This window comes from Chiloscyllium punctatum, chromosome 3 (assembly GCF_047496795.1).
Source record: "Chiloscyllium punctatum isolate Juve2018m chromosome 3, sChiPun1.3, whole genome shotgun sequence".
NCBI classification, from domain to species: Eukaryota; Metazoa; Chordata; class Chondrichthyes; order Orectolobiformes; family Hemiscylliidae; genus Chiloscyllium; species Chiloscyllium punctatum.
The window spans coordinates 153190574-153214084 of NC_092741.1; the positions used below are offsets into that span (position 1 = coordinate 153190574).

At 44.7% G+C, this 23511-nt stretch overlaps 1 protein-coding gene across 3 annotated transcripts in view; it reads left to right on the top strand.

Annotated features, from left to right (window-relative positions):
- Positions 1-922: 922 nt before the first annotated feature.
- Positions 923-23511, top strand: part of LOC140466848 (uncharacterized) — a 49820-nt gene continuing 27231 nt past the window's right edge. For 2 of the 3 annotated variants that reach the window (XM_072562576.1, XM_072562593.1), the window contains exons 1-4: positions 923-1175; positions 10343-10912; positions 19807-19941; positions 21266-21388. In XM_072562576.1, coding sequence (XP_072418677.1) covers positions 1010-1175; positions 10343-10912; positions 19807-19941; positions 21266-21388 — 994 coding nt within the window. In that variant the 5' untranslated portion in view covers positions 923-1009. The remainder of the gene's footprint in view (positions 1176-10342; positions 10913-19806; positions 19942-21265; positions 21389-23511) is intronic. The other variant, XM_072562584.1, reaches the window with a different exon arrangement.

Here is a 23511-nt window from a genome sequence, read left to right on the forward strand (position 1 = left end):
ATACAAGTCTCTATCCCCCCTAGACAGTGAGTGTCCCAGTCTCTATCCCCTCCAGACAGTGAGTATCGCGGTCTGTATCTCCCCCAGACAGTGAGTATCCCAGTTTCTATCCCTCCCACAGACAGTGTATCACAGTCTCTATCCCACCCCCAGACAGTGAGTATCCCAGTCTCTATCCCCCCCAGACAGTGAGTATCACGGTCTCTATTTCCCCCAGACAGTGTGCATCCCGGTCTCTATCCCCCACAGACAGTGAGTGTCCCAGTCTCTATCACCCCACAGACAGAGAGTATCCCGGTCTCTATCCCACCCCTAGACAGTGAGTATCCCAGTCTCTATCCCCTCAGACAGTGAATATCCGAGTCTGTATCCCACCCAGACTGAGTGTATCCCAGTCTCTATCCCCCCCCCCCAGACAGTGAGTATCCCAGTCTCTATCCCCCCCCCCCCCCCCAGACAGTGAGTATCCCAGTCTCTATCCCCCAGAGTGTCCCTGTCTCTATCCCCCCAGACAGAGTGTCCCAGTCTCTATCCCACCCTCACCCCCGACCGTGAGAAACCTTTGGTTTTAGTGGTGCATTACCTGATGTCTCAGTTGAGAGAGTGATGCTGGAAAAGCACAGCAGGTCAGACAGCATCCGAGGAGCAGGAGAATTGACGTTTCGGGCAAGACCCTTCATCGGGAATGATGCTGGGAGCCTCGCGGGTGGGGTGATAAATGGGAGGGGGGGTGTGTGGGGCTGGGGTAAGGCAGCTGGAGCTGGGGGTAATGGTGATAGGTCGAAGAGGAGTGTGACTCAGTACCAGCTCAGCTTCAACCCCACTGACCCCGACCGTGCTCCCTGTCTCTGTAAGATTTCTTGGCGATTGGTTCAGTATTTCCCACGTGGCTAAGGCTGGGATTTTATTCAGGAGACTGCTGGGTGAGCTGTAAAACACAGGGGCAGGAGGCAGTGTGTGTGTGAGAGAGAGAGAGAGACAGAGAAGGACGGCGGAAGCTGTAGACACCATGAAGGAGACCTGGAGTGGAGTTCTCTGCTGTTTCCTTGTGTTCATCGCCCAAGTTCAGGGACTCAAGTATCGCTCTCACAGAGTCCGGACCCAGAGAGCACGGCTCCCAGCGACGGTTCGATACACCCAGGCAGCACTCCCACAGCGCAGTAATGTTATACAAGGTACAGAAAACTTCGCTCTGTCACCAAAGCCTGATCTTATTAACCATGTCCTTGACTTAGGGGAGAGAGAACAGGCAGCTAGGGTCTTATTGCGATGCTTATCATTCGAATCACAAGTAATTTAAAGTGAGTAGTTTAAACATTTAGAATCAGAATTATACAGTGCAGCAGCACTGCCCCTTGTAAAATATTTTTCAGATGTATCTACAGAGAACGGTGAGCGGCTGTTTGAAAATAAACGGACAACGAGGTAATATTTTCCTGAAATACTCTTAAATTAACGAACCCCTAGAGTTGATTTTAATCAAAGGAAGGTGTAAGTTGTTTAATTTCCCTTAGCTAAAAACAAGGACTGCAGATGCTGGAAACCAGTGTAGATTAGAGTGGTGCTGGAAAAGCACAGCAGGTCAGGCAGATTTTCCTGCTCCTCGGATGCTGCCTGAACTACTATTTAATTTCTCTTGTTTGGTCGCAAACAGCACTTTCCCTGGAAATCTGAGTTCAGCCCCACACTGAGACAGGTTCGTTAGAATGATTGTGAATTTCACTCGATAGTTCCTAAGTTTTAAAACTGTCATTCAACACAATCGGCTTCCATTTGCATGATATCGTGGGTTATAACTGTATTAGCTATTGCTGACAGGACCCACCAGGGTACAGAGACCGGGGTGGAGTGCTGAGTTGGTGCAATTTGATGGACATTTGTGTCATTAAACACTGGAGGCGAAAATGTCTGAGTGCAACATTGTCCAGTCCGGTTTCTGCTTCTCTCTGCTGTTTCCTTCGCCCGGATTCATTATTAGCATTCCCACCTTCTAAGATGTCCTTTGTGCCACATCATTTTTGGATTCGTTTCCGTCAAAGTCTGCCCTTAAGTAAGCGAGAATTGAATCAAAGAATTGCAGTGTGTTGGAAAGCTGACTGTAAAAGCAGAAATTGCTGGAGAAATTCCGCAGTTCCAGCAGCACCTCTGGGGAGAAACCGCTAATCTTTCGGGTCTCGTGAGTGTCCTTCAGAACCAGTTCACAGTCCAGCTTTGTCTCCACACCAGGCGAGAGTTGTTCGTTATAGTTAGAGATCTGAAAGTTCTCCAGGTTTTGCTGATTGGTTCTTGATTTCTAAACCCAGCCTTTTCCCTAATTCGATTGATTAAATCGGTGAGCTTAATTTTTAAAGTTTAATGTTTTAACCATTGGGTGATCCCCCATGTGGAGAGATGATTTTATGAACAAAGTCTGAACCGGTTGGGACTCTCCCCACTGGAGTTTAGAAGATTGGGGGTGGTTGGGGAGGGAGGATCTGACTGAAACATGTCGGAGTTGTAAGGGTTATGACAGGGTGAATGCTGAGAGGCTGTTTCTCGCCATGGAGAGATGGGGATCAGAGGGCACAGTCTCAGAGTAAAGGGGCACTGATTGAAGACTGAGGTGAGGGGGGATTTCTTTCTCGGAGGGTTGTGAGTCTTTGGAACTCCTTGCCACAGAGACAGCTGTGTATATTTAAAACGGAGATAGATTCTTGATCAGTCAGGGAATTGAGGTTACGAAGAAATGCAGGAAAGTGGACGTAAAGAATGTTGAACGGTGGAGCAGGCTCAATGGGCCGAACAGCCTCCTCCTGTTCCTGTTTCTTATGGCCTATGGCTAATGTTACTTTTGCTAAGTTATTTCTTACATGACGATATAGATACGTTAATACAGTAATCCTTGCAAATTTCTGATGTCAATGTGAGTAATTATTCTTCCCAAAACCTGCAGCTACAGGCTGGAGAGACAGCGAGTGTGAATTGCAGGAAGGCTGTCGCTTCCCCAACAGCCAAAGTGGTCCAAGTTCGAGAGCATGTTTTGGTGGCTGTGCACTGCAGCAGTGGGAAGCTGTTTCCAATTGTTGGGGAACCTGCAACCCTCTTGTTTGGAAGGCAGTGCAACCAAACAACTGCTCCACTGTCACTACCTTCAGTTTTAAACGTGGTTTACAAAGGATTATGCTTTGTCTAAACTTTGGCTGGAAAACAGAAATAAATGCCAACACCCCGCACTTGTTCAGCACCTGTGGAGAGAGAGAACAGAAAGACCATGGCCAAGTGACGGAAAATGGGATTGGAATACTTAGGTGGATGTTTCTGACCGGCGCAGACTCAGTGAAGAGCCTTTTTATTCTGTGCTGTAGTCCTCTATGACTGTAAACATAGAAACGTAACAGTCTCAAGTCAGTACAAGAGGAAAGAACAGCAACAAACACGAAGGGAAATTATGATAGGGTGGAGGGCAGGAGATATTATCTTGGAGAAGTTGTAATGGGTAAGGTAAATAAAGTCAAGATCACCCGAGACGTGATTGGTTATAGCAACCACCCGAGTGCAACATGAAGGGTTAGGAAAGTAAGAAGCCAACAGCAAAAAAAAGGCAGATTTTATATTCTAAAGATTTGCATCTGTGATCCAGGTTCCACTGCTCCGTCTTAATTCTGATTATCCAAACACTGTGTGCTCTCCTTATTCATGAAGTCTATAATTTTTTAAATTGACCATTTTGGCATGGCCATAGTTGTAGGCAAATTGATGCTAATTCCGGGGATGACTCTGGGCGTTACTGACAGAAAAGAGGCAACATTTCACCACGTGGCTGGCGGGCAGTAAGAGCTTGAATGGCCAAAAGTAAAGGTTTTGCAACTCAACCGACTCGTACCTTGCCCCAAAGACTAAACATTTCATTTCTACTTTCCTCTGTAAGCCACAGTGTCGAGGTAGAGTGGAAACAAATGACCTATTACAGGCGGTTCTACTATAACGCGATTGAGTGAGTGGGCAACAGCTGTCAGAGTGTGTTGTCTATAACGCGATTGGTTATAACGCGATCAGATGCTAAACACTAAATGTCTGTATTGCGCGATTTTGCGGGTCTCATAGGAACTCAGTTATCACGTTCTGGAAGAACTGCTAACATTTAGGACAAATTCTAAGGCTTATTAAAATCAACAAGGAACTGTGTGGAGTGAATAATAATATTTTCTTTTCTTGATTTGTGTATCACTAGTTTTTCCGATGTCTTTGGTTGCTTTGCTTTGTGTGACAGCTAACTTGCTTCCTTTCGCTCAATGAGAACATTTTTCTGTCAACACCATTCCACCAGATCCTTTGATTGGCTCAGTTGGCTGGGTGGTCATCTGTGATGCACAATGATCTCAACAGTGTGGGTTTAATTCCTGCACCAGCTGAGGGACTCTCTCCTTTCACCTGAGGTGGGGATACACTTAGGTTAAACCACCACCAGCCTCTCTCTGATGAGAGAGCAACAATGTCAGACAATGGTGACTTTACTTTGACATTTGAGAACCTTTTTTATTTCTCTTCTTATCGTTCTGACTGCTCCTACTTTTCCTCTTGATTCGACAACCCATGACAGGAGGTCAGCACTGAAGTACAAGGAAAAATGCTGTGAAGCTAAATTTTGTATTTTTCATTTCAAACTTTTCATTCAAAACAAAATGGAAAAGATATCAGCCATCAATTTGTTAAAAAAAACTCCCTCATTAACACTGAACCAATGGAACCCTGCTAAATGAACATAGACACCTTTGACCTGCCAAAGAGTAGGAGCTATCATAAGGAAGGAAATTCGCCATTTACAAAAAAGCACCAGTGGTTGTACTAGAGCTGCCGATTTTTGGCAAAAGTCTGTGGATTCCAATTGAGATGAGCCCTCCCTGTGTGTGGAATTCTGCGGTTATTCTTTAGTTTGAGCTCTGTACCCTCAAACCAAATAGGCCAGTAAAATGATGCATGAACTTTTGGTGGATCTGATTTTTTTCTGTTAGCTGGAAAAGAAGGGTCCTCAACATTGGAGGAAAATAAGGTATTTTTCCCAAGGTGGGGGAGTCTAAAACTAGAGAGCATAAGTTCAAGGTGAGAGGGGAAAGATGTAAAAGGGACCTAAGAGCCGAGTTTTTCACACAGAGGGTGATGTGTGTATGGAATGAGCTGCCAGAGGAAGTGGTGGAGGCTGGTACAATTACAATATTTAAAAGACACCTGGAAGGGTATATGAATAGGAAGAGTTTAAAAGGAGATGGGTCAAATGCTGGAAAATGAGACTAGATTGGGTTAGGATATCTGGTCAGCATGGATGCGTTGGACGATGCTGTAGATCTCTATGAGTTTCAGTGGTAACATTTGCAAATTATGTACATACTCCCGTTTTCTCTATCTCCAGCAACATCCCCTCACACTCTCTCAGAGTTGTCCTACACACCACAACCCCATTTCCCCACCCCAGATCCAATTCATTCTTTGGATCATTCTTAAGAAATCTTTTCCCTTCCTGTCAGACATTGTGAATGATGATTGGTTATCACTTGCTGTCTACAATGAACAACACAGTAAAACACAGTTGAAAGCTTCAACCTTCACCACAATCTGGTACCAATTTGAATCGTTTAAAAATAAAAGGGTATAGCTGTAAGAGAGTCCATCTTCAGTCTCTGCCAGTAGTTCTGAGCCCTGACTTAGTTCACCAAAAACAATTGTGCCACTGCCCCTCTGCTGCTGGAGGTGCCACCTTCTTATCACTGGGCCCACATCACCAATGAGTCGCCAATGCCAGATCCCATGCTAGACCCACACTCGTCCAGTAACCAGGAAAATCCAGCTCTGCTGTTGCCGCTGCCTTGCTGATTACCAGGAGTCCATGGTTCTGGGCCCACCACAACCAGGAGTCCCTGTCTCCACTGCCAGGCTAGGCCATCATCTCACCAAGAGTCCTGCTCCGGTTGCACACCTCCACGATGCCATCTGCTCCCCCACCAACAGGAAGAAGATGAAGATGAAGAAAAAGAAAGCAGACAAAGAGGGTAAGGAAAGAAGGGAGGAAATGGCAGATCTGGAGCAGATGGGCCCAGGAACCTAAATGCTGCCTACCTTGCTGATGCCACCGTCTTGAAGCGCCATCCTTAAGAAACACAAGATGCAATAACTCAGAGGTACCCATACCCCTCTGGAACCTTCCCTCTGACTCAAACACTTCCGCGCCCCACCTTCTTGCCAACTATTTCCCATGTCCATGCTGAACATCTGTACTCAGCAAAGGATTTAGCTTTATCCCTTTATGCCCCACCTCAACAAAGTTTGGAAATGGCATGATGTCAAACACTTCTTACCTCGCCTCCATCTCTTTAGAAAAGAATCCTCCCCCCGTCCCACAGACCCCCTCAACTCCAACGCTCTTCCTTCACCTGGACCCCTCCCTCCAGCCATTTATCTGGACTCAGTCTATTCATCACAAACTGTCAACGTTTCATTGGTCACCTTGATTTTTCTGCTCCCCTCACCCATTCCAACCTATCTCCCTGACTGCACTCCATGCTCTCAGATTCAACCCTGCCTTTGTCATCAAGCCTGCCTACAAGGCCGGTGCTATTGTCATCTGGCATACTGACCTCTACGTTGCAGAGGTTCAACTGTCTGCATCCTCCACCACTCTCCTTGGCCTGGCTGAGCTCATCCTCACTTTGAACAACTTCACCTTTAACTCCTCTGACTTTCTTCAGATCAAAGGTGTGGCTATGGATACCTGCATGGGCCCCAGTGATACCTCTCTGTTTATGGTAGGACATGGAGCATTGCTTGTCCCAGTCCTATTCTAGCCCCACACACAACTCTTTCTCCAGTGCTTTGGTGACATCTTTGGTGCTGCTTCCCTCTCTTGTCCAGAATTGGAAAAAAATGACCTATTTCACTTCCAATTTCCACCCAGCTCTCATCTTCACTTGGTCCATCTCTGACTTCTCTCAGTCCCTTCCTCAGCATCTCTGTTTCCATTTCTGGGGATAGGTTGGACACCAATGTCCACTACAAGCCCACTGACTCCCACAGTTAACTTGACCATACATCCTCTCACCCTGCTTCCTGTAAACACTCTATTCCATGGTTCTAGTTCCTTCATCTCTATCACATCTGTGCTAATGATGCCAACCTCCACAGGGGGAGGGGGGGGGGGGGGGGGGGGGGAGGGCTCAGAAATGCCCAACTTTTTCTTTTACCAAGGATTCCCCAGCACCATGGTTGACAGGGCCCTTAGCTGTGTTTGACCCATCTCTTGCGTTTCAGTCCTCACTCCTTCCTCTTCCCTCCCACAGCAGTGATAGGGTCCCCTAGTCCTCACCTACCATCCCACCAGCATCCACATCCACAGGATCAATAGCCACTATCTCCATCACTTCAAGCGGGATGCCACTGCCAGACACATATTCCCCCTCCCTTCTCTTGTTGGTTTTCAGCAAGAATCATTCCCTCTGGGATGCCTACTCCACTCCTCCTTCACTCCCAATAACTTCCCCAAGTCTCCACTGTACCTTCCCCTGCAACTGCAGAGAGTATAACTCCTGCTCATTTATCTCCTCTCTCCTCACTATTCAAGGATCTACACATACCTTTGAGGTAAGGCACTGATTTGCCTACACTTCATTCAATCTAGTCTATTGTGTTGGCTGGTCATAATGTGGTCTCCCCTACACTGAGAAGAGAAAAGCACATTATGTGACCATTTTGTAGAGCACCTATGCCCTGACCGTAATAATAATTCCTTGCTTCCAGTTCCCCTCCGCTTCAACACATCCCTATGTTTCCTGACCAGCATTCCTGTCTCAGGCTTGCTGCAGTGCTCCAGAAAGGATCAACACAAGCTGAAGAACAACACCCCATTGTCCACCTGGGTACCTTTCAGTCTTCAGGATGCTGCATTAAGTTTAACAACTTCTGCACATGAACACCCTCCTCCTTGTTTGTTCCTTACCCCCATGCCACTGGTGGCTGTTTTGTATGGGTTGTTTCCAGCACAGCTAATCAATTTTCAATCACTTACACTTCTCATTAGCACCCCACCCAGCATTTATCCCTCTCGGCTATGATCAGCAACCCCTTTGTTTGTCTATCCTTTATTTTCTCTTTCTCTATCTCTCTAGACACTGTCTCCATGTACTGTATTCAGATTCTGGAGAAGCAGATGATCATTGACTCCAATGTTTGAACTTCCATTCATATAACTCTAGATTTTGCTATCAGATTTCGCCAGCAATGAAACTCTCAGTGAGATTATTTCAGCAAGATCCAGGCGACAAATCAGATTGGAAATATATGTAAAAATCATAATAAAAATTTTGAAATATGAGGGGAAGAGAGAGCAGTGACATACACAGAAACATGTAATACATTATTTCGTACTTTCAGTGTCAAATTCCAAACTGTCCCTACCTTGTATTCAGTTCTACAGCATGTCCCTGTCCATCACCCTGGCTTTACCAACTTTTACAACTATCTATTGAAGCATTCTGATATACAAACCTTCTTCTGTATTTACCATATCTATTCCTTTTCCCTTCTATGGTTTCTTTCCTTATTGACCATCTCTCAATGGATTTATGAAAAAAAATTGGTCCTCTTATTTGAGGAAAGACGTAGTGACATTGGAGGCAGTTCAGAGGAGCTTCACTAGATTGATCCCATAGATGAGGGGTTTGTTGTGTGAAGAGAGATTGAACAGTCTATACTCCGGAATTTAGAAGACTAAGGGGAGATCAAATTGAGGTATTTAAGTTGATAAAAGGTGTGGATAAAATAGACATGGAGCAGATGTTTCCTCTTGTGGGGCATTCTAGGATGAGAGGTCGTGGTCTTAGAGTAAGTGGCAGCAAATTTAAAACAGAGTTGAGAAACTACTTCTCCCAAAGGGTTGTGAATCTGTGGAATTTGTGACCTCAATGTGCAGTGGATGTTGGGACAGTGAGTAAATTTAAGGAGGAGTTAGACAGATTTTTAACTGGTAATGGGTTGAAGGGTTATGGAGAGACAGCAGAAAAATGGGGGCGAGGAGCATATCAGCCATGATCAAATGGTGGAACAGACTCAATGGGCTGAATGGCCTAAATCTGCTCCTATATCTTGTGAACTTACGACTTCTAATAAACTTATTAAAAGTTCTGTTTGAGCACAGTGCTTAAAAGTTACTCACAAAAGCAAAAACATTTATAGAGCAAACTATGTACAATTACCAGGAACAATAAGCAATTTGTTATCTCACTATCGGACTGTGGCATGTTATAAATTTGCAATTTGATTTCCTTTTATTTTAAGAAACTGTCTGGTTCTTGATGTCATCATTGCCATAAAAGTTGGGAGATGATGGGATAGATCAAGAAGGAGCTATGTGGTGATAGTAAGTTTGGATGCCTGTACAGTCAAAGAAAATGAATTAGAAAGAATGACTGATATGGCTCAAAAGGGATCTGGGTTTGATTCCAGCCTCGGGCAACTGTGTAGAGTTTGCACATTATGTGTATTTCCTCCCACAATGCAAAGGTGTGCAGGTTAGATGCCTTGGTCAGGGGGGAATGAGTCTGGTTGGGTTACTCTTTGGAGGGTCGGTGTGGACTTGTTGCAGCTATGGCCCTGTTTCCACACTGTAGGGAATCGAAAAGTCATTAGATTAGATTACTTACAGTGTGGAAACAGGCCCTTCGGCCCAACAAGTCCACACAGACCCGCCGAAGCGCAACCCACCCAGACCCATTCCCCTACATTTACCCCTTCACCTAACACTACGGGCAATTTAGCATGGCCAATTCACCTGACCTGCACATCTTTGGACTGTGGGAGGAAACCGGAGCACCCGGAGGAAACCCACGCAGACACGGGGAGAATGTGCAAACTCCACACAGTCAGTCGCCCGAGTCGGGAATTGAATCCGGGTCTCCGGCGCTGCGAGGCTGCAGTGCTAACCACTGTGATACCGTGCTGCCCATAAAATTAATTGGGCACTTTTGCCCAAGTCATGAAATGCGGGCTCTTTGGTTTTCAAAATTTGCTTCTGGAATGTGCTCCAAGTCTTACTTCGTGCCACTAAGATTTTTGTTAACTTCTCTGTCAATGTTTACCACTGCGAGATGTTACTAATTTTATTTTTGGTGTTCAATGTGATTTGGACGAATATATCAATGTAGTTGCAGATTCTGGCCAGGAGGTGGTCTTGATGAGTGAGGTTCTAAAGTCTCTCACAAACTTTTTACCACCTTGTACATCAAAAGAATTAAAGGAACAACATACTAGTTTGAAGTAAGTATATTTTATTTCAACAAATGTATGTATTTTTTAAAAAAAACATTTGTTCCTTTCACAGAAGCACAATGTAAAAGTCAGCCGCAAGATTTGGTTTTTATCATCGATAGCTCCCGCAGTGTTCGACCCCAGGAGTTTGAAAAGGTGAGAGTCTTTCTGGCTAAGATGATTGACACATTGGATGTTGGACCTGATAGGACCCGAGTGGCTATTATCAACTATGCAAGCAGTGTGAAGGAGGAGTTCATGTTCAAAACCTACAACAACAAGAAAGACATGAAGAAAGCAGTTTATCAAATCGAACCCCTTTCAACCGGTACTATGACAGGTTTGGCCATTGACAGTGCAATGAGGAAGACATTTACGAAACCTGCAGGAGCAAGATCAGAGGAACTTGGTATCGCTAAAGTAGCCATCATTGTGACGGATGGCAGGCCACAGGACCAAGTGGCAGAAATATCTGCAAGTGCTCGAGCTTCCGGTATTGAAATCTATGCTGTTGGTGTAGACAGGGCTGACATGCAGTCACTGAGACTAATGGCCAGTGAACCATTGGATGACCATGTCTTCTATGTGGAAACATATGGTGTGATAGAGATGCTGACTTCTAAGTTCATGGAGACTCTTTGTGGTAAGCTGTTTCTGAAACCACTATAATATGGATTTTCATGTTACATGAACAAAATTGCAAGTTAATACTGTATTGTGCAAATTTCGGACCCCATGAATTTCCATGGTAGTTAGAAATGTTTGCTGTCTACAATATGTGGATCAAGTAGGTTGAACAAAAGAAAGGGTTGAAGTCTGGTTTCAAAGAAAATGAGTTCTTCAGAAATATAATGAATAATTTGAAAATCCTGGTGCAGAGGAAGATGGTTGTGTTTGTTGGAGTTCAGTTGTCTCAGCTCCAGGACATCTCTGTGAGAGTTCATCAGAGGAGTACCATCTTCAGCTGCCTCATTCAGCAGAACTTCACTGCATCACAAGGTCAGATGTGGAGATTGCACAGCGTTCAGTCCCATTTGCAACTCCTCAGACACTGAAGCAGTCCATGTTAAAATACACTAAGACCTGGACAATATCAGGTTTGGGCTGACAAGTGGCATATATAATTTAGGCTACTCAACTGCCAGCCAATGACAATTTTCAACAAGAGAGAATTTAACCATCATACCTTGACATTCAATAACGTTCCCACCACTGAATCTCCCATTATCAAACTGGGGGTTACAATTGACCAGAAACTCAACTGGATTGGCTATAAAAATGCAATGGGTACAGGAGCAGGTCAGAAACTAAGAATTCTGCAGCAAATAGCTCACCTCCTGACTCCCCATAGCTTGCCCACCATCTGCGAGTCACAAGTCAGGAGTGTGATGGAATATTCCCCACTTGCCTGGATGGGTGTAGCTGTAACAAAACTCAAGAAGCTCGACACCATCCAGGAAAAACCAGTTGCTTTATTGGCATCACATCCACAGACATTCGCTTCCTCCACCACTCTGACTCAGTAGCAGCAGTGTGTACCATCTACAAGGTGCACTGCAGAAATTCACCAAGGCACCTGAGTCAACCCCACGACCACAATCATCTCAAAGTATAAGGTCCAACAAATACATGGGAACACGGCCACTTGCAGGTTTCCCCTGTGAAGTACTCACCATCCTGACTTAGAAATCCTGGAATTCCTTCCCTAAAGGCAAATGGATTACATCGGTCCAAGAAAGTAACTCACCACCACCTTGTCTTGTACAACTAGAGATAGTAGCCCAACCATCGATGCCCACATCCCATGAATGAATAATAAAAAAACAGGAGGGTTGATGGAGCAAATAGGGAGAAAACTTTCATTTGGGAAATGGATTAGTAACCAGAGGACATAGATTGAATATACTTGATGAAAATAACTAACAGTGAAATTGAGGTAAATATCTTCACAATAAGGGTTGTTGAGATTTGGCAAGCTCTATGCAAAAGGACAGTGGAAGCAAATTTAGTGGGAACGTTCAAAAGGCAAAATTGCAGGAGCCTCAGTCTTTGCAATGATCCAACAGGTTTGAGATTATTTCAGTTTGTCTGGATGAGAGTGAAGGCTCATGGGAGATGAGGTAAGTGACCATGGCACAGCAGTACAGGAATTACTCAGGAAGTGTGAGTGAGAATGCAGGTTGCAGTAGTAGGGGAGAGTATAGTAAGGGGATTGTTACTTTCCCCTGCACCAAACAACATGAGCCCAGGTGGCTGTATTGTCTGCCAGGTGCCAGGGCTCAGGACATCTGCACAGGGTTAGGCGGGAACATAAGAATGGAAGGGCAAGGATCCAATCATCATGTCCAAGTGGGTACCAGTGATATGGGCAGGACAATTAAGGAAGTTCTGCATTGTCAGTTTGAGGAATCAGGCATTAAATTAAGGAGCAGACCCTCAACAGTCATACTTTCTGCATTATTACCCAAACCACTTGCAAATATTTGGAAAGCTAGTGTGCTTCCAATTAAACCTGTTGGACTATAACCTGGTGTTGTGTGATTTTTAACACTTGCAAATGTTATAGTATAGGGCAAATCAGATTAGAGAGATGAATGTGTAGCTCAAATATTGGAGTGGGAGAAGTGGGGTTCTGGTTTGTGGGGCAATCAGACAAGAATTGATGAAGGTGGGATCTGGGCCGGTGCCGGTAGCTCAGTGACTAGCACTGCTGCCTCACAGCGCCAGGGACCTGGGTTCAATTCCAGCTTTGAGCAACTGTCTGTGTGGAGTTGCATATTCTCCCCGTGTCTGCATGGGTTTCCTCTGGGTGCTCCAGTTTCCTCCCACAATCTAAAGACGCGCAGGTTAGGTGAATTGGCCAGGCTAAATTGCCCGTAGTGTCCAGGGATGTGTAGGTTAGGTGCATGAGTCAGGGGTAAATGTCGGGGAATGGGTCTGGGTGGGATACTCTTCGGAGGGTCAGTGTGGAATCGTTGGGCTGAAGGACCTGTTTCCATACTGTAGGGAATCTAATCTAAATCTAAAACCTACATGACTATGGAAGTAGAGAGGATTTTAAACTGAATAATGGGGACAAGGGATCAAATTTGGGAAGAACAAATCAAAGCCTGGTCTTGGATAGAGGAAATGTATTAGTGTAGGAAATGATATACTGACCATAACAGGAAGTGATAAGAGTATGAATCTAAGAGTCAACCAATAGATAGGAATAGAATTTACAAATAGTGAAAAAGGATTCAGCTAAAACCTCGCTGTGTGACTGCAGGTAGTGAGAATGCAAATAGAAATGAATAAGGATGAGCTGGTAGTTATTCCAAAGGCATAGCTGTAGGATGATGTGAATTAGGGCCTGAATCTTGAAGGGTAAAGGACATTTAGGAAAGTAGAAAAGCTGGCTAGACGACTTTGCTCGTTAATTAGTTAATAGCACAAAAGAGTGGGATGACAAAAGTTTAGGAAACCATGCTGTGGTCGAAAGGAGAAATGATAAAGGCAAAAAGTCACTTTTGGGAGTGGTGTACAGTCTCCCAACAATAACCACGTAATAGGGGGAGGTGTACAGTCGCCCTAACAGTAACCACACAATAGGGTGAGGTGTACAGTCGCCCTAACAGTAACCACACAATAGGGGGAGGTGTACAGTCACCCTAACAGTAACCACACAATAGGGTGAGGTGTACAGTCGCCCTAACAGTAACCACACAATAGGGTGAGGTGTACAGTTGCCCTAACAGTAACCATGCAATAAGGTGAGGTGTATAGTTGCCCTAACAGTAACCACGCAATAGAGTGAGGTGTATAGGCTCCTTAATAGTAACCATAAGGTAGAGTGAGGTGTTAAGGAAGAAATAATGAGAACTAATCAGAAAGGTATGGTGATAACCATTCAAGATTTTAACGGGATGAATTAAATATATATGTTTCATTAGTCTGCACAATGCATGAGCCAAGTAATATTCCAGGACAATAATAAATCAGGAGGTGGAAGGGAAGGAGGATCTCAATAAAATCGCAATCAGCAGAGACATGGTACTGAGTTAATTATTGGAGCTGTAAACTAACAGGCGCCTTGGTTCAGATGGACTTCATTCTAAGGTTTTAAAAGAATTGACGCAACAGTTTTGCTTTTCTAAAACTCCCTTAATTTGGGACCGTCCCATTAGATTCAAATACATTAACTAAATTACAGGTCAGTTAGCTTAATGTCTGTCATAGGGAGAAGCTATTGTTAAAGACATCATAGTAGGGCTGAGGTAAATTCAAGAAAGTCAGGCAGAGTCAACATGGTTTGTGAAAGGGAAATTATGTTTAACCAATCTATTGGGGTTCTTTGAAGAATTAACTTGTGTTGTAGATAAAGGGAAACCAATGATGTAAAGTACTTGGGTCTCCAGAAGGCATTTGATAAGGTGCCACATCAAACTTTATTGTAGAAAATAAAAGCTGATGGCCTAGGTGGGTAGTATATCCTAGCGGAAGGATAATACACTGGCGTGCAAATAGGAAGCAGAGAACATGTGTAAGTGGGTCTTTGTCAAGTGGGCAAGATGTAACTAGTGGTGTGTCACAAGGATCAATGTTGGGACTTGAACTAAATAAAGCCCAAAAGAACTGCGAATGCTGTAAATCAGAAACAAAAACAGAAATTGCGGGAAAAGCTTAACAGATCGGGCAGCATCTGTGGAGAGAAATGAGACCCTTCTAAAGGATCACTCCACCCGAAATGTTGAACTCTGCTTTCTCTCCACAGATGCTGCCAGACCCGTTGAGATTTTCCAGCAACTTCTATTTTTGTTTGGGTCTTGTTTACTATCCAAATAAATGATTAGATGAAGGGATGGAAGGTACGGTTACCAAATTTGCTGATGACACAAAAAAAGGTAGGAAGCCAAGTTAGGACACAAAGGAGGTTATGAAAATATATTGACAATTTAAGTGAGTGGGCCAAGATGCTACAAATGGAGCATAATATGGGGAAATGTGAACTTGCCCATTTTAAAAGGAAGGATAAAAAAGGAGCATCTTCCCTAAAAGGTAAGAGATTGCAATGCTGTGAGCTACTGAGAGATCAGGATGTCCCAGTGCACCAAACACAATAGGGAGTTAGATGGACGTACGGCAAGGAATTATTAAAGTCAAGAGTGGAAAAGCACAGCAGGTCAGGCAGCATCCGAGGAGCAGGAGAGTAGATGTTTTGGGCAAAAGCCCTTCATCAGGAATGAGGCTGTGAGCTGAGGGGGTGGAAAGATAAAGGTGATAGGTTGGAGGGGAGGTTGGAGTGGATAGGTGCCAGGGGTTGCAGGGTCCGGAGGTGGAAGATGAGGCGTTCCTCTCCAGCTGTCGGATGGTGAGGGAGTGGCAGTGGAGGAGGCCCAGGACCTGCATGTCCTTGGTGGAATGGAAGGTGGAGTTGAAGCGTTTGGCCACGGGGCGGTGGGGTTAGTTGGTGCGCAAGTCCCAGAGATGTTGGGACTAGTAAACAATCCGTAAGTAGGCCTCCTGTCTCCCCAATATAGACGAGACTGCATCGGGAACAACGGATACAGTAAATAACGTGTTGAAGTGCAGGTGAAAGTTTGATGGATGTGGAAGGCTCCTTTGGGGCCTTGAATGGAGGTGAGGGAGGAGGTGTGGGCGCAGGTTTTGCAATTCCTGCGGTGGCAGGGGAAGGTGCTGGGAGGGGAGGGTGGGTTGGTAGGGGGCATGGACCTGACGAGGGAGTTGCGGAGGGAACGGTCTTTATGGAAAACAGATAGAGGTGGGGAGGGAAATATATCTTTGTCCATTTGTAGATAATGGAAATGGTGGAGGATGATGCGATGTATACAGAGCTTGGTAGGGTGTAAGATGAGGACCAGGGGGTTTCTGTCCTTGTTGCGGTTAGAGGGGGGGGCGGTCTGAGGGCGGAGGTGGAGGAAGTGGATGAGATGTGTTGGAAAGCATCATCAACCACATGGGAAGGGAAATTGCGGTCTTTAAAGAAGGAGGCCATCTGGTGTGTTCTGTGCTGGAACTGGTCCTCCTGGGTGCAGATATGGTGGAGGCAGAAGAATTTAAGATAATAGAATGTTATCATTTACTGAGGGGAATTGAATAAAATGTGAAGGAGGGGGTTATGCTTCAATTATATAGTGACACTGTATCTGTAAGTACGAAACACAGTATTGTAGTTAAGGAAAGATGTAAGCAAGTGGTGGGTGGCAGATTGGGGGAAGTTTCCCAGAATAATACCGAGAATGAGCTGGCTGTCCTATAAGGAAAGATTGGGCAGACTAGGCTTGTACCTGCGGGGATTTAGAAGAGTAAGGCACAACTTATTGAAACAGTATAAAAACTTGAGGAGTGTTGAAAAGGCAGAAGGGGAGAGGATGTTTCCCCTGATTGTAAAAAGGTGAAAACAATAACTGCAGATGCTGGAAACCAGATTCTGGATGAGTGGTGCTGGAAGAGCACAGCAGTTCAGGCAGCATCCAAGTAGCTTTGAAATTGACGTTTCGGGCAAAAGCCCTTCATCAGGAATAAAGGCAGTGAGCCTGAAGCGTGGAGAGATAAACTAGAGGAGGGTGGGGGTGGGGAGAGAGTAGCATAGAGTACAATGAGTGAGTGGGGGAAGGGATGAAGGTGATAGGTCAAGGAGGAGAGGGTGGAGTGGATAGGTGGAAAAGAAGGTAGGCAGGTAGGACAAGTCCGGACAAGTCATGGGGACAATTACTGAGCTGGAAGTTTGGAACTAGGGTGAGGTGGGGGAAGGGGAAATGAGGAAACTGTTGAAGTCCACATTGATGCCCTGGGGTTAAAGTGTTCCGAGGTGGAAGATGAGGCGTTCTTCCTCCAGGCATCTGGTGGTGAGGGAGCGGCGATGAAGGAGGCCCAGGACCTCCATGTCCTCGGCAGAGTGGGAGGGGGAGTTGAAATGTTGGGCCACGGGGCGGTGTGGTTGATTGGTGCGGGTGTCCCGGAGATGTTCCCTAAAGCGCTCTGCTAGGAGGCGCCCAGTGTCCCCAATGTAGAGGAGACCGCATCGGGAGCAACGGATACAATAAATGATATTAGTGGATGTGCAAGTAAAACTTTGATGGATGTGGAAGGCTCCTTTAGGGCCTTGGATAGAGGTGAGGGAGGAGGTGTGGGTGCAGGTTTTACAGTTCCTGCAGTGGCAGGGCCAAGTGCCAGGATTGGAGAGTGGGTTGTTTGGGGGCGTGGACCTGACCAGGTAGTCATGGAGGGAACGGTCTTTGCGGAAGGCGGAAAGGGGTGGGGAGGGAAATATATCCCTGGTAGTGGGGTCTGTTTGGAGTTGGCGGAAATGTCGGCGGATGATTTGGTTTATGCTTCCCCTGATTGGCAAATCTAGAACGAGGGTCATTTTCTTTAAGATCTGGGGTCACCATTTCAAACTAGATTAGGCCAACTAGATTGAGAGAGTCGAGAGCCTTTGAAATATAAACTTAGAAGCATAGGAAGGGGAATTCTCTTCCTGAAAAGATGGTGGAAGCAGAGTTCTTAGAGAGTTGACAGGTTGTCAGGGGGATGTGGGAGTGTGGATTTGAAGTCAGAGTAAGATGGCAGACTGGGAGGCTAAGTGTCCTACACATGCTCCTCATTCATTTGTACATAGCTGTATTTGAAGAGGTCTAACTTGCAGGTTGGTGGGCAGTAAACTGGGGGATGCAATTGGACTGCTTTTTCAAAGAATCAGCACAAACTAGATAGACAGATTGTCTCCTATTGCTGGAGGATGTATGATTTTACTATCGGAAATTAAACTACAATGAGATTTGTGTTACACTTCCACTGGCAGCTTTTCCAAGGGATTTTGAGGCCATAACATATTTTAAAGTGGATTTTCATTGGGCCTACATTATTAAAATGCTAAATATTATGTAATAATGGCAATATCATAGATCTTTAAAAGGTTTATGTGAAGCAATTTTACCTTTGTGGTGGAGATAGGGGAATGTAAATTGTGTGTAAATGCTCAAGTTGACTTTAAGAAATAAGAGCTCCTTTCTTTCACTTCTCTTTACTCTGATGTCAAGTTGATCAATCACCAGATTTAAATGCCAGATTTCAAATACTAATACATTTCATACTAAATTTGCAAATGCCTACTCAAAAATAAAAATTTAAAAAGGACGGCATGGTGGTTAGCACTGCTGCCTGACAGCTCCAGGGACCCGGTTCAATTCCAGCCTTGGGTGACTGTCTGTGTGGAGTTTGCATGTTCTCCCTGTGTCTGTGTGGGTTTCCTCCGGGTGCTCTGGTTTCCTCCCACAGTCCAAATATGTGCAGGTCAGGTAAATTAGCCATGGGAAATGGGTTACTGGAATAGAGTAGGGAACTGGGTCTGGGTGGGATGCTATTTGGAGGGTCAGTCCAGACTCGATGGGCCGACTGTTCTCTTTCTGCACTGTGAGGATTCTATGATTCTATTTCATTCCATGTCAGTACCATATAGTTAGCTCCAAGTATTCTAACTTCCAAAGAAGATCATTTGTAATGACATTGATCCAGCAAGTTAATTACGCTGGTAATCATAGGAATGGACAAGGAGCTCACCATAACGCCCATCGGTAGCTGATGACCCACAGTACACATATTCACAAAGAAACAGATCAAGTCTCCCTGCACTAGAAACAAGGGACAAAAGACATCCCTTAAGGGAAGTGAAATCAATGTCAGAATATGGACAATCCCTTAAAATATGGGATGGTTGGTCACATGATCAGAAAAAGTAGCTAAATCACTTTTGCAATCCACAAAATGGAGCAGAATGGCAGAGTGTTAGGGCTTCATCACATTGCAGACTTCTTAGGACTCAAGTTGTCTATGATTTCAGTCATGTTGGCTGTAATCCTGTATCTACCCTGTGGCAGGTTTGATGTTGGGAAGCCTGCCACCTTCTACCTCCAGCAATTAGGGCTGGGCAACCAATGTTGGCCACGCATGTGATATTCACACGCCACATACAAGTAAAAGACAATAAAAGGAGAAAGAACAAAGGTTGTTAAATTATAATCATTAAATGTAAATTCCAAATAATCTTGCAAAATATTGAATGGGCAATGTAAATAAGTGAAAACTGATATTTGCCATTATAGCATTTTTAAAAATACTGTTCCCACTAAGTGTCCATAAAAATATTGAAAAGTTATGACACAGAGAGAGGCAATTCAGTGCATCATGTCTATGACATCTGTATCACTTTCTGCTAAATTATTGTTGAGTGGTTTGTCCAAATAAGGACGAAGTGATGAGATTACATTATCGCTTATTTATTTATGGCAACCCCAAATGAAGGGGCTTGCAGGAATAATAATTCAAGTACACAGCGGTTAATACAACTTATTGCTGTAAGGGTCCTGGTTAAAACACTTAAGATTAAGATTCATTAGAATAGGTTACTTAACACCTGGTTTCATAAGTTTCATTGCTTGTTGATATGCCAATGAAAAATTATGTTATGCCATTTTTGTTCTTAATAAATGTTCCATTTCCATCTAAAGTAACTATCATGGCCTTTTTTAAAAAAAGAACGTGTTTCAGGTTCAGATTTCTGTGCCCTGGGAAACCACGACTGCCAGCAAATATGTGTGAGTACAGCGAGATCACATTACTGCAGGTGTCATCCAGGCTTTACATTGAACGAAGATCGGAAAACCTGCTCACGTAAGTTATCAACTATCAGAAGTTTGCCTGTTAGAAAGGACAGGGTGATTCTGTGAGTTTGGACCTGGCTGAAGGTGGTAGGAAATGGCCTTAGCCCTTAAGATGTGGAAAATAATGATAAAACATTCTTCCACAGTTCTTGCAAGGTTTTTGAACTTCCTTGTTCTTGCACTATGAGTGTAGATACTGGTAATAGATTAATCTTCTGAGAGGTTACACATTAAAAAGATATTGAATGGATTGCCCAAGGAAGGAAAATGGTCTGAACTTTCCATGCCCATTGATGACAGCCTGGTTGATGGCATGGCTGGCAAAGCAATAGCGATAGTATCAGGAGGAGGGAACAACATCTTCTTGCTGATGTGCCATATTGCCAGAAAATTGGTGACTAAGAGGCTAATTGAACTATATCAGAGGCTCATTAAGGGTCCCTCCTGCTCTGCGGTGATTTCCAGATAAATCATGGTGACTCCCAGAGTTTATAAATGGGACACTATCAGTATTACACATCTTTAATCGGCACATTATACTTCATAGAGGTACCTCCTCTGGCACCAATGGCTGTCTGCACTGCAGTGATACCACCTCAGCTTAATGAGCACTCCAACGGCTTTCCCCATTAGGTCTCACCTTTCTCCAAACAGACATACTTATCTTTGATGGCAACATTACCATCTCCTTGGTTAGGCTGCCTCAGCAGGGGTCATCAGCCCAGCCCGATCGGGGTCATCAGCTCAGCCCGATCGGGGTCAACAGCCCAGCCCGATCGGGGTCATCAGCCCAGCCCGATCGGGGTCAACAGCCCAGCCCGATCGGGGTCATCAGCCCAGCCCGATCGGGGTCATCAGCTCAGCCCGATCGGGGTCAACAGCCCAGCCCGATCGGGGTCATCAGCCCAGCCCGATCGGGGTCAGCCCCCACTTTCAGTTCAATGGTAGGACTTCAGCATCACTGATACAAGTCAGACCAGTGTATTTTTAGATCGATCCTTTAAGTTAATTAATGCTCCAAAATAGGGATGAAGTCACAAGATATGAAACATAAGATTTGCTTTCATGCTAATGTAAATGTAACAGATTCCACTTTTCTACTCAGGCTCCTTGAATGGTTTCTTTGCTGTTTGGTTATTCTAGTGTTGTTCAATAATATTCAAAAAGTTTATCACCATTTTCACAGTGCTCCATGTTTGATCACATTATCCCTTTAAAATATTTTTAATAAAACAGTAAGCTGTTTATTTATTATTATTGCCATCATTAGGGTACATGAATGAATGTTAAATTGTTTATGAATAAGATACATTAACTTTAATGAAATATTTCAGGTGCGAATATATGTGCCACTGGAAACCATGACTGTGAGCAAATCTGTGTAAACACCCCAATGGGCTATCACTGCAAGTGTCATCCAGGTTTTATATTGAATGAGGACCAGAAAACCTGCTCACGTAAGTCCCAAAACAGTCCTGAAACTCGTGGGGTTTGCTATATTCTGATGGACATGGTTTACCTGTAAGAACATAGTTGGTTGTAGGTGGCATGAGCCAAAATATTCAGTTTTCGGGTGAAGAATGTATTCATATAGTGCTACTTCTAGCACTGCTAGATAGGCCTTTCCTGTTTCGCTCGGGACAGCTAGTGCCTTGGTTTGCTAGCTATAGATTGCACTTCAATGGTTTGGTTTCAGGTTGCTGCATTTACCATTACATGGCCCAACCTGCTCATGTGAGATTAGATATCCCAACTTTGGACAAGTCAGGTTCTGGTAACATCTGCATTGTCCAGTCCTGAAAGAAGATGCAAGAAACAGCAAAATAATTGAGAGTCAGGCACCCTGGTTGGAGGTGAGCTAAATATTTGGACATTCTTTCCATGAGAATTTATCTGGAAGTACTCTGGACTGTTTGGGGAATTTTACTATATTTTGCACACTATTGGATATCAGAGGAACAGGCAATCTGTCCACACAGGGCCTCCAACAGGTACTTAGACAACCTCTGAGTCTTCAGCCTAACACAGAGCTGGCTCAGAGGCTGTAGAGAGGGCAGGTTTTACACCATGCTCTCTACCATATTGGAGCAGGTCTGCTTCATGCCTCTTCGCAGGCTACACAATGTATCCAACATCTGGATGTGCATGTTCTCCAGCAATATCCTGTATTGCAGCCTCATTGACTCCCTCATCTGATGTCTCTCTTACCCTCTGGTGAATGGGTAAACAAGCAAATGTTTCATAAAAGCAAAATACTGTGGATGATGGAGATCTGAAAGAAAAACAGGAAGTCCTGGAGAAACTTAGCAGATCCAACAATCTCCATGGACGGAGAGAAGAAGAGTTCTGTTTCAAGTGCAATATGAGCTGACATTTCATTCCGCCCTGGTTGTAGCCCACTCGTGCCATGACCTGCCATGAGCTTATCCCTCTCACATCCAATGTAAGTGCAGTACCATAGGCTGATGCAGCAATGGAGGAAGTGACTGGACCTCTGCATTACTGCTGTGTTATTGCTCTGTCTCCTTCCTCTGGGTGTACTATGTTTGGGCAGATGACCATTCTTTGGCATCTGAAAGTATGAATTCAAAAGAGGAAGATGGACTGGTTTAGGGGTGAGAAGCAAGTGTCACACTGTCAGCAGTTTGCCTATTTTACTGGAAAGCAGGACGAGGATGTGCTGGCAGTTAAAAAGAACATAATGCTTGCAAGATGCAATCATTATGCTCATAGTTCTCAGTGACATTAGATGCTGTGAGCACCATCACAACAGGTTCGACAATGCTGGGAGTCATCTGTGTTTAAGAGATGCAAATGTCCTTGCCCTCCACTTGCTCTGCTCCGGCTCCCTTTTATTGCCTTATCCTGCAAGAGAAAGGGTAGAATGACCTTGTATTTGGATGGTATGGCCACCAAGAGCTGGAACCATGTGGCTGCCGTAAGAGGTGGTGTGAAGCTAGCAATGTTATTACGTTTCTGAGAATATCGGGATATTAGGCCTGAGAATTGAGTTCCAGGGACTGGTGACAGGGACGTGGTGCACTGAGCAGCATGAGAGACTGTAGTTAATAAGTAACATGTAACCTGACTAATTCACATGAGAGCATTAGACCTAGAATCCTAACAGTGTGGAAGCAGGCAGTTCAGCCTATCACATCCACACTGACCCACGAAGGGCATCCCAACCAGCTATCCTGTCCATATAACCCTGCATTTCCTATGGCTAACCCACCTAGCTTGCACACGACAGACAATTTAACATGGCCAATCCACCTAACCTGCACATCTTTGGACTGTGGGAGGAAACCAGAGCACCTGGAGGTAACCCATGCAGAGAGAGTGTACAAACTCCACACAGACAGTCACCCAAGGTGGAATCACACCTAGGTCCCTAGTGTTGTGAGGCAGCAGTGCTAACCACTAAGCCATCATGATGTTTATCTAACTTCCAGATCCTTAGCTCCAACCTCCTGTAGTTAACATTCCTGGCTAACTGCTGTCACTCCTCTCTAAGAACATCCCTGTGGGTTGCTGAGTTTCTGAGATGGGCTCTTCTCCTGCCCACTTATGGCACCAGCAC